Here is a 14,302-nt window from a genome sequence, read left to right on the forward strand (position 1 = left end):
TCAACTTAATAATAAGTTCATATCGTTCTTGTTCTTGCAGTCCGCATATTCCCGACGTACTCTTCTTCTCTTCCAAAGAATCATACTTCTTATTTCTACCATTTAGCCACTTTGACCAGACCTTTTTGAAACGTTTACTAGATTTGGTTGACTTATCTTCCACTATACCCAATGCCAGGTAGTTAGGTAACTCTACCTCCTTTGAATCCGACCTATACACTTTGGGTACTTCTTCCATTACTAATTTCCTGTCTCTCATTTCATCCTTGCCCTTGGTTAAATCTTTGCTCTTCTGATCAAACCATAAGACATCCGATAAACCTAGGTGTGGATCTTCATGTGATGACAAGGGTTCCTCTACACTGTCACAAAATATTTGTGATCCATGTTCAACTGGCTAACCATCTCTACCAATTCTTCCTGTTGTGATTTGGGACTGTGAACAATGGTATTCTCCTGGGTTTGAAATGTGCTATACTGGCAGACTAAAGCAAAATGATTCTGGCGACCACATTTCAAACATTGTTGTCCCCATTCAGGACATTCTCCTTTCCTATGACGTAATCTACAAAAACTACATCTAGTTCCTGATTGGGGAGACGATTGCGTCGAAGATGACGATTTTGGCGATGATACACTGCTACTAGTCACTTGTCTGTCATTCCATTTTGAGAAACGCTTCTTCGTAGGGTTCACCATATTAATCCCACTTTCTGTCTTCGGTTTATATAAACGTAACTGTTATTCCGTACATTCCATATTGAGGGCAATTTCCGTAGCTAACTGAAATGTCAGATCCTTGGTGTTCAATAGTTTACGTCTGATCGATTCATCACCAACTCCGAATACAAACTGATCTCGTAAGTTTTCTTCTAAACAACAAGTGTAGCCACAATATGACGATTGCTTCTTAAGGTCCAAAACGAAACTGGTAATGGATTGGTACGGCTTCTGTTTCATTGAATGAAATTGATATCTTTCCGAGATAAGATTAACTTTGGCAGCATAAAAGGTTTTCATCGCCGTTTTAATTTCGTCATAAGATTTATCTGAAGGGGACGCAGGCCAACAAATATTGCATATTTTCTCATAGGTTTCTGATCCAATCACTGCAAACAAGGTTGATACTTTCCGTTCTTCTGGAACTTGTGTGGCAATGCACAAATGCTCAAACCGATCTAAATATGACTGTAAACGATCTGTCTCACTGTTGAATGGCGGAAAACTTGGTAACGAAGACATACTGATTTATTCGTTCTTCTTCTACTCAAATATCTATATATATGTATCTATATGTATCTATATGTATAGATATCCTACCGACTGCGCCAAATGTGTTAGCTTAAAATTACTTTGTGCATATAATTTACTAAAACAGTAGTCTACTCAAATCAATACTTCGTATATCCACTTTAATCTTGTTTATTCTTATCTATACCTTTATACTAGCTTCCTACAAATCTCATTCGTATCATCAATCCAATTAAATCATATTTCTCATCATTGTAATATCTTTTGTAATCTTGAAACCTTAAAACATAACATCAATAATCCTAATCTTCATTACATCTAATTTCTTACTGTTTGCACATACTCATAATTATCTCTCTTAGCAACGGCTAGTGTCACATTTTAAAACCCTTTTCACCTAAGTACTCTTATATGCCAACACATATATTGCACACTCATCGAAATTTCTCTGTATGCATTTTGCCACTCTCCATAGTATGAATAAATATTACGAAACGTTGTATTAACCATGGTGTGATAAATTAAAAAGGAATTGTGTTACACAGGAGGCTTTTCCACATACACTTGTTTGTGGAACAATACGTAAAAAGGTATGCATCCACGCCGTATCCATGTTAAAAACTATGATAATACTCTCTTCGTCCATATATTTATAAAGGACAGCAGTACAATTCTCTTCTTGTTTTATTGGAATAAGGGTATCCATATGGAAGAGTACCATATGGATTTGGAATTCTACGTCGTTTTATGTAAATCCCTTATAGACTTTCGTTTCGGACATACTAACATAGCATGTTCTTTCTTGTGGCAATTCTTTTCTTATTTCTCTTTTGACTTCAGTGGGACGATACCCTTCTTCTGCCTCCTCTTAATTATCTAGTATCATTTTCTTCATTAAATTAAAGTTTAGGTGTTGGAAAATTCATAATTTAATGAAAAGTCATTACATACATTGCATACTTCTTCTTACTGGGATAAAGACAAAAGTAATGCATAATTCTTGGGTCCAGCAGAAGCATATTCTGAAATATATGCCTCTTTACCATATTCGAGTATTTCGTTTGTTAAATCACCTAAAAATCACCAGATGGAATTGTACTTTAGCAGGTTTTTGAGTATAAATTACTGAACCAGTATCAAAATACAATACCCCTTCTTGTAGTTCTTCTAATACTTGTACAATTTCAATCTCGCTTGTGCTGTTGTGTATGCGGCTATGACAACATTTACTGCTGCTTGTGAAGCAGGAACTTCTTCTGTTTCTTGACAATATACATACAACATGTAGTCTTTTACTGGAAATATTTTATGTATATCTATATCATGGGATATCAATTTATCATATAATTCCTTTGGGTCATTAATAGGGTTAGATGCCTTATGATCTTACGTTGACCAAATTTTCCCCGAACTGAATTTAACTAATTCTCTTTACATCTAGACGTATTCCTCCTTTTTCATAAATTTGTTGTGTGTACTTCTCTTTAACTCACCTGTTTCACACCATGATGCCAAGGCACTGGTTTCCGTTTTTGCTTTCAAGAAGTTGTTCATGCATTCTGCAAAGAAGCTGAACTTTTTTCTTTACCATATTGAACAACACCATAAGCCCAAATTTCATGAATATCCATTATTTTTTATAATTTATCCAATGCTATTCTTACTTCATCTGAATTCGATCTTTATCAGTGTGATTACAAGGAGACTGTTTTAATTAGTCACAACATATATGACAAAGTGGAAACATTAATCTACCATTTGGTTTACAAGGCAACATCGGTTTCTGGAGGAAGAATGCTTAACTTAACTAATCCCTCTACCTCTTTATTGCTAGAAATATTTGAATTTCCAGACAAATTGATAGTTCTGTGACGAATTGGAAATTTCTTTGTTTTACATATATATGAGTGCAAACACGTAAAATCTTGGAAACATAGATTTTCTTCTTCAGACTTCTGTGGTTTATGATACAAACGTATGACATTCACACGTTATCCATAAGAAGTTTCACGAGTATTGAATGGGGTTTTCTTTGTTGTTGTTGATTCTTCATTTCTTCACTTCCTATCACCGGTTTTTTCAATTCATAGTCCCATATTTCGAGAATTTAAACCCACAATCTTCTAATTTTCAATCTTTTTTGTTGCTTCATGCCAAAATTCCATGGTATCTGTAGCATTGTTATATATGGTTTTGTATCTGTCATTAGGGTATGAAAAAATACCAACGTGCGTAAAACATCCATCATACTCGAACACTTGTATTTTACCTGTATTGGGGTCTGTCCATTCAATATCTACTTTCATTGATACAACCCGCTTTTCCTTACTACGTGCATCATTGGTAATTTGAATGTTTCTTTTTTTCTCTTTCCAAGCTATTCATTGTACAGCTTCAATTGACTGTACATCTTTCCATCGATATCCATTTCTGTTATGATATCAATAGTATTCTCCTTTAAGAAATTTCTTCGATACACCATGTTACAAGAACTGGCGGTTGTAATATATGTAAGATATGTACATGCGTTTCAGACTCAGAGGTGTTCATAAAAGAAATACATGCTTGGCGTAAAATTTCGAAATCCTGTACACGAGACTTTATGATGTCTTCTTTCATTTTAAATGTGTCATTTCGATGTTCAGTATAGCACTGCAAGAACTTGAGTCTTTCGTCTACTTTCATGATATCTGCTTCTAATATCTAATGTCTGTAGTGTACCTTCATAGTTTGGTTTTCACGTCGATTGACAAAGTGTGGAAAATAGTCTTTTCAGGATTGAAGAGCAAATGCACCACTAATTTACGTAAGGGCATAGGTAAAAACTTAGCGAATCTAAGATGGTTACATTCCTACTTTAAGAGGTAGAATTTTCCCTCCACTCATGATCACTTCTGGAGTCCACTTTATCTACTCAACCTACTTTTTGATGAAATGTGCATCATAGACCTTCGAGTTCTGAGCAATATATTTTATTTTGTTAATGTTTGAAGTCATTCTTTAAATTGGTTAGAAGATCTATTACATTTTCTCCATTAATTTGTTTTTACTTTTTTCACAAACGATACAATCATTTTTCATGTTGTTATCTTTATAACAAAGGTAACATACATGCTGACTAGCCAAGACATTAAGTATATGATAATATATGTATGTATCATTTTCTATTTTAGTATCTTGTGTAACATCGATATCATGCCATTCAATCTTAGCTTTCCTTTCTATGATAAACATAAGATTCGCTTTTTTGATTTTCTTTCATTCACTTTCATGTGACATTCGTGATTAAGTGGTACGAGAGTATACCAAATATTGCAATACGTTTCTCTACATACGTGAGGTCCTTCTTCTTTCATCACATACATTTTCAAACACTAAACAAAACATTTCACAATTGAACAGAAAGGCTTCTCAGTTTCATAAGGAACTGACTTGTTATAATCATAGCATGACTGACCATAAAATTATCGATTGGAATCATTGAATCTAATCCAAATTCTCTAAAGATATAAGATCGCTTCTGATGACATCGATAACCCATAGCCATACACTGTTTGGAATGTGCATGCTTTGTTGTATATTCCTTACTATAGGTTTCACAATAACAAAAGCAGCTAAAACATTATGCCAAGCTTTCGATTACGTTGTAATGATTATCTATGAAAAATAAAGTTAAAGATGTTCTCTTATTATCACTTGGTTGTGCTTCAAATGCAACATCACTTTCTGAATAGCCATTATGCACTATGATTTCATAATCCTTTAAATGTTCTTGAAATTTACAAATTTCCTAAATTCCGCCACCATAACTGAGATCTACATCAGCTGCTTCACACAACCCGCCTACATATTTTTGTGTTACATGTTTACTTTGATTTGCATATCTTATGTATTCGGTTTGATTTCTTCCCTTGTGTTTCTTTAACATCATTGTATGTGCTATACATGTTGTACCTTTGTTCGCAAATGTAACAATACCACGTTTTGACTTTACATATTCATCGGCATTCATAACATGTTGTTTCAAACGACCTTGTCCTCTTGACATACGTACATGTTGAAAGTCAACGATACAATCATCGCTTATAGGAATAGCCTCTTTACGTATGAAGTTACTTGGCAGTACTTTCTCATAACTCGTCCACAGCACTTCTGCAGAGTGATTCTTTGCTTGTCTGAACGATAACCTAATAAGGGGATGCCCAAAATTGAACATTGAGAGCCAGGAGAGATTAAAACTTATTACATTGAGGTGAAATCGTCGGTTGCTTGAAATACACTTTTCCTATCGCACGAGATGAAAGACCGTTTCAGGGCATAGATGTGTCTATGACTAACTTCAAATGTCGATCCTCTCTAAAACAGTACGTACCTCTCAAACGTATAAAACTACGAATCAAAATTTGGGGAATGTGCAACGCTGACACCGGTTATACTTATGACATCAATGTGTTAGCAGGAAAAAGAATCAGTTCCAAACTTATCAAACGCAAGTTCTTTAGATGAGAGAGTTGTAACACTTATTTTTGACAGATTCTTTACGAGTGTAAGTTTGATAAATATTATTCAATTCCCAGCGGTAAGAACAGCTATCATTGCAGAAGAAAGATGCCCTCGTTCAAAGAGAAATTGACAAGTGGTCAATTCGAATCTTTCGCAAGTAAATGGGAAACAATAGCAACGAGATGGCAAGGCAGTAAAGACATTACTGTGCTAAGCAACTGCCACGATAATTCAACAAAGTAGGTACACCGCAAACAGAAAAATGGAAGCAGATTGTAGGAGTGCAATTTGATTCTATAACAAACACATGGGAGGTGTCGACATCGCTAACAAGAAAGTTGGAGTATGAGACTTTGACAGATGTTCAAGAAAATAATGGGAGAATGTTTTCAAATAGCTACTTATGGTGTCAGTTGTGAATGTTTGGGTTTTGTTCAAGGTACTCAAAAGAAAAGAAGTAAAGCTAATGCAGTTTCTTGTATTGCCTCTTGAAACCTTGATTTCTATCGGAAAAGCACACAGTCATATAAAGAGCAAACGAAGCACCGGAAGGTCGTCAAAAGTAGCAAAGTTAATACGGAATATAAGTGACAACTTGCCGATAAAAGATATTACAAGAACACGGTGTGTCGGATGCACGCAACACAAGGTTGAGAATAGAAAGAAAACTTTATCACGTGTGAAGTACCACTCTGTAAGCAATTTTTTACACCTTGCCGTTTTTAAATGGATGAACACCCTTTATTATGCTTCAATTGTAAATAATTTACAAATAAAACATTGTGCTTACAGTTTGTATCTGTATATCCGTGGCTTAGCTAGAATACTATAAGGACAAATATATCCGCATTGTAGAACCAGTAGGACACATATAATTGCATCTATGCGCTTACCTCTCCCTACAACATATGAAAATATCCATATGAGTAACTTCTAGTGTGCCTATCAAAAAGGTATGTCATGAATGTATATATAAAACAGTCATTACATAGAAAAGAAATTGGTTGTCAAATGGTTGAAATGGACTATACGAGCGGAATCAAAGCGCAAAACTTAAAGCTTTCCTGTTGGATTATATGGACTCTAAAAACGCTACGTTGGCGTCGAATTTTTAAAATATAATTAATTTTAGTTTCTTAGTCGTGGATATAACATGAATATGGACGCAATAAATAATGCTTATGGATTCAATAACTATTGTTAATAACAATGTGCACTGGAAATTCTCATTCGAAAGCAAACAATACAAAAAAAATTAATATTTAATGATTAAAATATTAGCGATAACTGTTCAATGGATTTCTAAACTACTTATAATGAGGCAAATATATTTCCTTCATGCGTTTGGTTGGCAAGCGGACTATTACCCAGGCACACATCCCATCGTTGACATTATAGCAGTTGATAAAGTTTATGGTCTCGGATGGACACAGACGCACGGTTGTCGAAAGAACTGTCCTCGAAATGTTCTTAAAATGACAAATTTCTGTAAGGCAGTGCAACGTTGAAAAATGAGACAAGTTGCCCAAGTGCTCTAATTTTGCCAAATAAAATTTTTTGTTTTAATAAAATACATAGTGAAATTCTGTTGTAAAGATAAAACAGAGAGTTCATTTTTAAGTCTGGAGTTTGAAAGTAGTCAAAATCCATGGACACAATCTTACACATTTATCTACGTGAAAATAGCTTGTTTATAAAGTAATATGATATTCATTTTTCTACACAACCATAACTGGCCAGGAAAAAACTAGTTTAATACGTCGACCCGTGTAGCAATTTATTTATTTAGTTAAAATATTGCAAGAAAATGCACAGATAAACAGAAAGTTATTTTTTTAAGTTCTCAGTTGAATATAGTACTTTACAAGTCAATGAAATATTTTGGCTTGTGTCGAACTTCATTTGAAAATAAAGTAAAAGTACCTAAGGTCAACTTACTAATCAAGAACGAGCTATTTTTGTTCATTCTTTGGTTTTCTCCTCCCCCATCTCTCCAAACGCTGTTTCTGTCTGTGCGCGGTTCTTGTCCATGCGCTGTTTCTGTCTACGCTGTATTTTCAGGCGTGGTTTTTGTGCATACGCGGTGTTTGTTCATGCACTGTTTCTCTCCACATGTTGCATTTGTGCATAACTGTTTTTGTGAAAGCGGTATTTGCATGCGTTGCTTTTGTGCACGCACGACGTTTGTCCATGCGCTGTTTTAACCGGATACCGATTTAAAGTATAAAACCCTTCCCTACTCACAATATTACCCTAACACCCTTCCTATCGATTACTTCTTTCTCTGGTATTTCAATAACTAATTGCAGAGAAACTTTATCCAGAGACTGCTGACTAACCTCGTATTGTATCTTTCAAATTTGCATATGAGAGTAACTCATATCAAATGGTTATTCCAGTCGCTCTAAAATCTTTTAAATAACAATTTCTTGATACATTTATAATACTGTAAGTTTTCTTTGAGTGTTTGATTTATTGTTTTTATTTACTTAACACTCCGTTTATGGCTTAATTTGTTATATCTACCTTAACCTTGGGCTGGGACTTCGGGCCATGCACTTAAGCCTTTTTTGCCACAAGAGGTACAAGCAAGGTTCTGTTTCGATATTGTTAGAAATGTCGCCAGTTGTATGACTTTTAAAACTGTTTGAAAAAGAATACACAGCGACACACAAGATAATACTCTGTAAACAAAGAATTGTATTGAATTGCTCTTAATTTCTTGTCATGAGAGTACCTACGCTTTTTGTACGGCTTTTTAATATAAGCATTTTAGGCTATTGTCTCTCTTAGGATGATACATTTCTAGTTCTTTTTAGATGTTATCTTTGAAAAAATAATAGAGTTTCGCTTATCCGACACAAACGGGCATACAGAAGGTTGGATAATATGGATAAGTTAAGGAAAACCTACCAAAAAACAAACTCTGTTATAATTTTACATATTACAAACTTAGAAATCACATTTTGTAACCACAAAATTCAGTGCATTGAATCAGGAACGTATCCAACAAGGAGGACAGGATGACGTCCGCCGAAGCTCAATGACATTTTAGTAATGCGACTTCTTGACGTTTTTTTCTATATCAAGTAACTTAGAGTTAATCTCCTAATCTTCGGCAATTTGTATCCTAATTTCTTAATCTTCCTCTTGTTTAAAGTCTAAGACAATACTGTAATGACATTGATAAAAGGTGGAATTAAAGTACACAACTAAATGGTATTAAAATTTCGTTTTCGTTCTCTTTATTATTTTGTTGAATTAGAACGATACATTCATTGCTTATTTGTAATTTTCTTATATCATATAGCAGACAATTCTCCTTAGTTACATATCTCTATGAAATATTTTTGAGTTTTTTGTAAGTAAGTAAAAACTTTAAGAGAAATACAGAACGGAATTATTATTATTGTTATTATTATTATTATTATTATTATTATTATTATTATTATTATTTTAATATTATTAAAACATTACCATTGCTTGCTTCATGTTGAGTCTCCTATAAAAAGAAGACCTAGATGCGTGCCTCACTGAATGACAGACATATAAGTTATGATGCTAACGAGAGTACTTGGAAACAGAGTCCATAAAAACAAAAGGAGTGTAAGACCACAACTTGCAGTTCACTTGCAGTTCAACTTGCAGTGCAATTTGCCATTTTATGCTACTTTTATCTATTAGGGTGGGAGAAGATGTTATACAACAAGATAAACTAAAAACAGAAGCTGTTGCAACATATATTGGGTGATAAGATTGGAAAGGCTGCAGGTTGCGTATGGTTTTCCTGTTCCTAACTCAAATGAAACCTGAAGTGAGTTAAAGTTTACCATCTGTGCAAAAGCTAGAGGGAGTAAGCATACAATACCATAAACTGAAAACACTATTATAATCCTAAATAAACACGTCGATTAAAGGAAATTATTAAAAAATTATTTTATTATTATATCATTTCGTTTCTTGTTAACATGGAAATTATACAGTTCCTATAATGTTTTGTAAGAAGAGAATAAGGTGGTATTCGATTCGATTTGGTGTCAAACAGTATAAGAAGTTCTACTACACTACTTTACCCTCCTAGCCAAGGAGACAACTTTATGTTTGTTTCCATATTATTAACATAATAACTTTTCTGTTATAACTTTGTATGCGAAATCTTGGTATATTTGCAGAGCTCCTTTGTGGCTAAGCGGTTAGCGTACGCGCCTGTTGCGTGGAAAACACGGGTTAGATTTCCAGCGGGAGCTCATGTGGTTCGGATTCCACGTTGATCAGTATGTCCACGTCTCATATAACCTCGCTGCTGAACGGGACGTAAAACTCAAAAGCTACTCAACTCAACTCAACCTGGTCTCTTTGGCACACAGTCTAGAGACTAGTTACTCAACTTTGACGGTCCTTAATCCAACTGTTTTACTGGGAATTGTCAAACTTCCTTCTCATCCTTGCTGTGCAACTGCAAAAATCCCTAGAAAAGCATGATTGAAAGAATACACACAGCCATTCACAGTTTTGTATTATTTTAGTATATATTTCCATATGTGGATTGGTTTCTTTTATCTCCACACACTAATAACTGAATTTTATCCATAAACGTAAGGAAAGTGGAATAACTGTAAACAATCGTAAGTTACAGTATAAGCACATATATTAAGCCTAGGGATACAGTAGAATACTTTCTACAGGAAACTTTATACAAACGCTTTCTTTAATGTTTTTGTAGTTCTGGGGACGTACGCAGAGTTTAGTCTTGGAGGTCCATATCCCTGCAAATACTTACGACTCATCTGTAAGTACTAATAATTTTAGGGAAACTAAAAAAATTCCCATTATTATTATTATTATTATTATTATTATTATTATTATTATTATTATTATTATTATATTTATTATTATTAAAATGAAGGTTTGATAATGCAAATATGGAAGGATCCAAATATTCTAATATCTTAAGATAATAAAATCTCCACTAAAACTTCGAAATATATATATGTATTTATATTACATTTCCCATCTGATTACCTCCAAATTACTGCTAGAAGCCCTTGAAAGCTGAACCACATTTTTTATAGTAAGTACGTGATAAAAATATCAGTCTAACAGGACGACTTCTATCATCCTTGTGCAGAAGAAATAAGGCGGAATTTCGAAACAATAGATGTTAATATCGTTTGCAAATCGTTTTCTCCTTCTCATTTGTCTCTTTCATTTTACTGAATTTTTTTTTACCTAAAATAGCTCGCCCCCAAAAGTGAAATAAAATCTTTATACTTTACTTTCAGCGGTTATGTTTATGTAGGTAAAAAGATATGGTGATCATAAGAATGGATGAAATGTTCGAATAAAGAAGGTTGGAGGAAATAGAAAATACAGAGAAAACCCACGCACATGATATTTGTTCCCCATAAACCCTGCCGTGCGGGAGCTGTGTTTGTTTCACAGAGCTATCTAAAACTGAAGCAGGAGTCACTTATCTTTTATGGAACAGAGTGAGCCATTAAATTCACAAACTTCATTATTATTATTATTATTATTATTATTATTATTATTATTATTATTATTATTATTATTATTATTATTATTATTATTATTATTATTATTATTTTTATTATTATTATTATTATTATTATTATTATTATTATTATTATTACTGAAGATTTAAAAATACTGTTGTAAAAAAGTAAAGTTTTTGTCACGAGAACAAATAGAACTGTTTCTGGATGATAATTTGCCACTGAATTCAGATCGAAGTACATCATTTCTAAATCGGCATCTAGTAGGGTAAAATTAGAGGTTAACTCGGAACTAAACACTATAATCAATTTCTGTTCGAGGTCTCTGTTCGTGGTTTGGACTCCCGTGGTCCTTCCAATCAGTATTTTGCTGATACCTGAACTTACCTGGATAGGACGATGAAGGACGTTTCCAAGAAGGGATTACAAATTGTTTTTAATTGCTAGTCGGTCTCAACGATGAGATGAACATTAGGTATCGAGATGTTCGGATGTTTTGTCTCGAAAACCTCACGGACGATCAGACGGTCATTTAGACCATAAAGCACAAAAATATCATTCACACAAACAACGAAAACACAACGGACTAAATAACATTACACATATTTATTAGAATATTAATATATTAAAAAAAGGAGGAGAAAGGAACACAACACTTAACACAGAATATGTATAATAATCTTTATTACTAAAATCACAGTTTGCCTTTTTAATGCACCCTTTATATATATATATATATATATATATATATATATATATATATATATATATATATGAGATTATATTAGATTTTTTTCTATGAATACTCCTCTCACACCATTGACGCACTTGGGGGATTAGCACTGGGGGAAAAGTTGCAGGCATAATCCCACGTAAAAATCCAGTTGTTGCGCCAAACAATCCTGAAGCGTTAACACTAGAAGGACCAAAATTGTTACCTCCCTAGAAGTACCGAGCCGTCATTCTGACGGCTATTTAATTGCAAAGATATATATATATATATATTCTCTTATTTTAGCTTTAATTAAAATGTTTAGTCGACTAGCTTATGTTTTATTTAAGTTTTTCTCGTGATATAATACAGGGTGATCCACTAAATCCCGTCAATACATTAAATATAATATTAATATCGGAAGTTTGTTCACAGGACAGTGACGTCAAAAATTAAAATAAAAGAATAATACGTACCTTCCTACGTATGAAATCCTTTTTTACTAATCACGTGTTCATACTACCTGCCCTGTAGACATTGGCTGGGCTATTTTTCTTTAGCACAGACTCAGTGTATAATACACCAAAATCATTATATTTATTTCAAACTTTTTTATTACATGAAGGTGAATTTACATTTTCAATATATCTTTATTTCAACTTGTATGCACTGAACTCAAGAGAAAAACACTTTTCTCGCGTTTACACTTGTGTACTGTGAGTGGATTTTCTGATTGGTATCCATAAATGTTTGTAGTGGACATATCCTTTACTTTCTGATTCAAGCACATTTTGGGAAGTTCTCTTCTATTTGGACGCATAGTGCCATTCAAGGTCAACTGTTTCTTTTTCAAAGATTCGGCTATCCATCGTCTTCAGAACAATATATTCGCCTAACTGTAAATCCCGACGTCGTTCTTAGTCGTTTCCGAGGTAGGGAATGCCTTTTAGTTGATACTGTGACTTTACAACTGCAAGCAGCCACATTTGAGTCCAAATTTGTCAGGCTTGTTTGTCATATATTATATGTATTTGCATGTCATCTTACTAGAGAATAACTGTTCATCCACACAAGCACTGTCGTGGGTTTTATAGTGCCTGATACAATTATCAATGAATAAGATCTACACAGATGATACCAGAGGAAGCTTCTTTGCTTCAGCCTTGAAGAGATAGGGTAATTTCCATCAAATCGAAGATACTTCATTATTTGAAGAAATATATTTCTGTAAAACACTGGTCCACAGTTTACGTTCTATAGTTCCTTTACAGGTATATCTGAAGCTACACGAAATATCAATATTGCTAAAAATGAAAGTGTTCGGCAATTGACAGTGGGTAAAGAGAATCTTGACGATGTCTGAGCTTCAATAACGATGCATTTCAGAATGTTTCCCAACACTGTTTCGTCTATGAACAAGCGAAAAGCACTACCAATATCACCATCTACAATATGATGTAACACATACCATAACAAACAGGATTCTCCCGAAGGATGTCGTGTGAGGCAGTACGCCCAGCCGTGTTGTGTCTGTCCACTTTACTCCAACGTGTCCCGTGAGCTCCTCTAAAAATATTTGATCGACTACTTCTGGAAACTTCTGTATTTGTTTCCTTCCTCTTATCAGGAAAAGTAGCTTCAGGCACTGCATTCTAGTTACTACTGCTGGCTTCATCGAAGCAATCTCCCTTTTCCAAGCGAAAGTCATTTTCACTCTAATGTTAGAAAGCACGTAACACTTTATCAGGTCTCATGTTGCTTTTGTAATTATTCATATGTACCTTCAAGAAAACATTTATTTCTGCAGAGAACAATGTTACCAACAAGATACGAACATAATTCAAGAAGAAACCAATCAAAGAAAAAACAAATATTTTACCTTTACAGCAATGAAAAGCAGAAATAAAACATACATTGAATAGCAAACTCGTTGGAAAAATAATGTAAAATATTTCAAAATTTATTGTTTCTAACAGAAATATTACATTTATTATTACCATATAGCGTACAACCTATAAAATAGTCCACATCAACAACAAAATACAGATTTTTAAATGAGGCATTCAAATTGACGGTTTGGTCCTTCTAGGGGTATACAACAAAATACGTATTTATTTAAAAAAAGTCACACAATGTTTATATGCTATATCAAACCTCTCCTTAAAATAATAAACGTCCGAAAGAATGGTTCCATAACTCAAAGAAATATATGAGATATAGAAAATTATTTTAGGTGATGCCGTCAAAATGACTGCTTGGTCTATCTAGTGTTAAGTCTTCAGCAAATAAAAAAGTCTCCAAAGTAGAATGCTAATGTTGGAGG

The 14,302-nt window shown here is 33.8% G+C and overlaps 1 protein-coding gene across 1 annotated transcript; it reads right to left on the reverse strand.

Moving 5' to 3' along the window:
- Positions 1-741: 741 nt before the first annotated feature.
- LOC145682830 (uncharacterized) lies at positions 742-1,242 on the reverse strand. Its single transcript, XM_081754196.1, has one exon. The coding sequence runs from the start codon at positions 1,240-1,242 to the stop codon at positions 742-744; it is 501 nt and encodes a 166-aa protein (XP_081610322.1).
- Between the last annotated feature and the right edge of the window lie 13,060 nt (positions 1,243-14,302).

The sequence above is a fragment of the Thermobia domestica genome, chromosome 4, assembly GCF_964235325.1.
Source record: "Thermobia domestica chromosome 4, izTheDome1.hap1.1, whole genome shotgun sequence".
NCBI lineage: Eukaryota > Metazoa > Arthropoda > Insecta > Zygentoma > Lepismatidae > Thermobia > Thermobia domestica.

What these genes read in the sequence shown, in the direction of transcription:
- LOC145682830 (XM_081754196.1), bottom strand. Translation starts at nt 1,242, where the DNA reads ATGTCTTCGTTACCAAGTTTTCCGCCATTCAACAGTGAGACAGATCGT.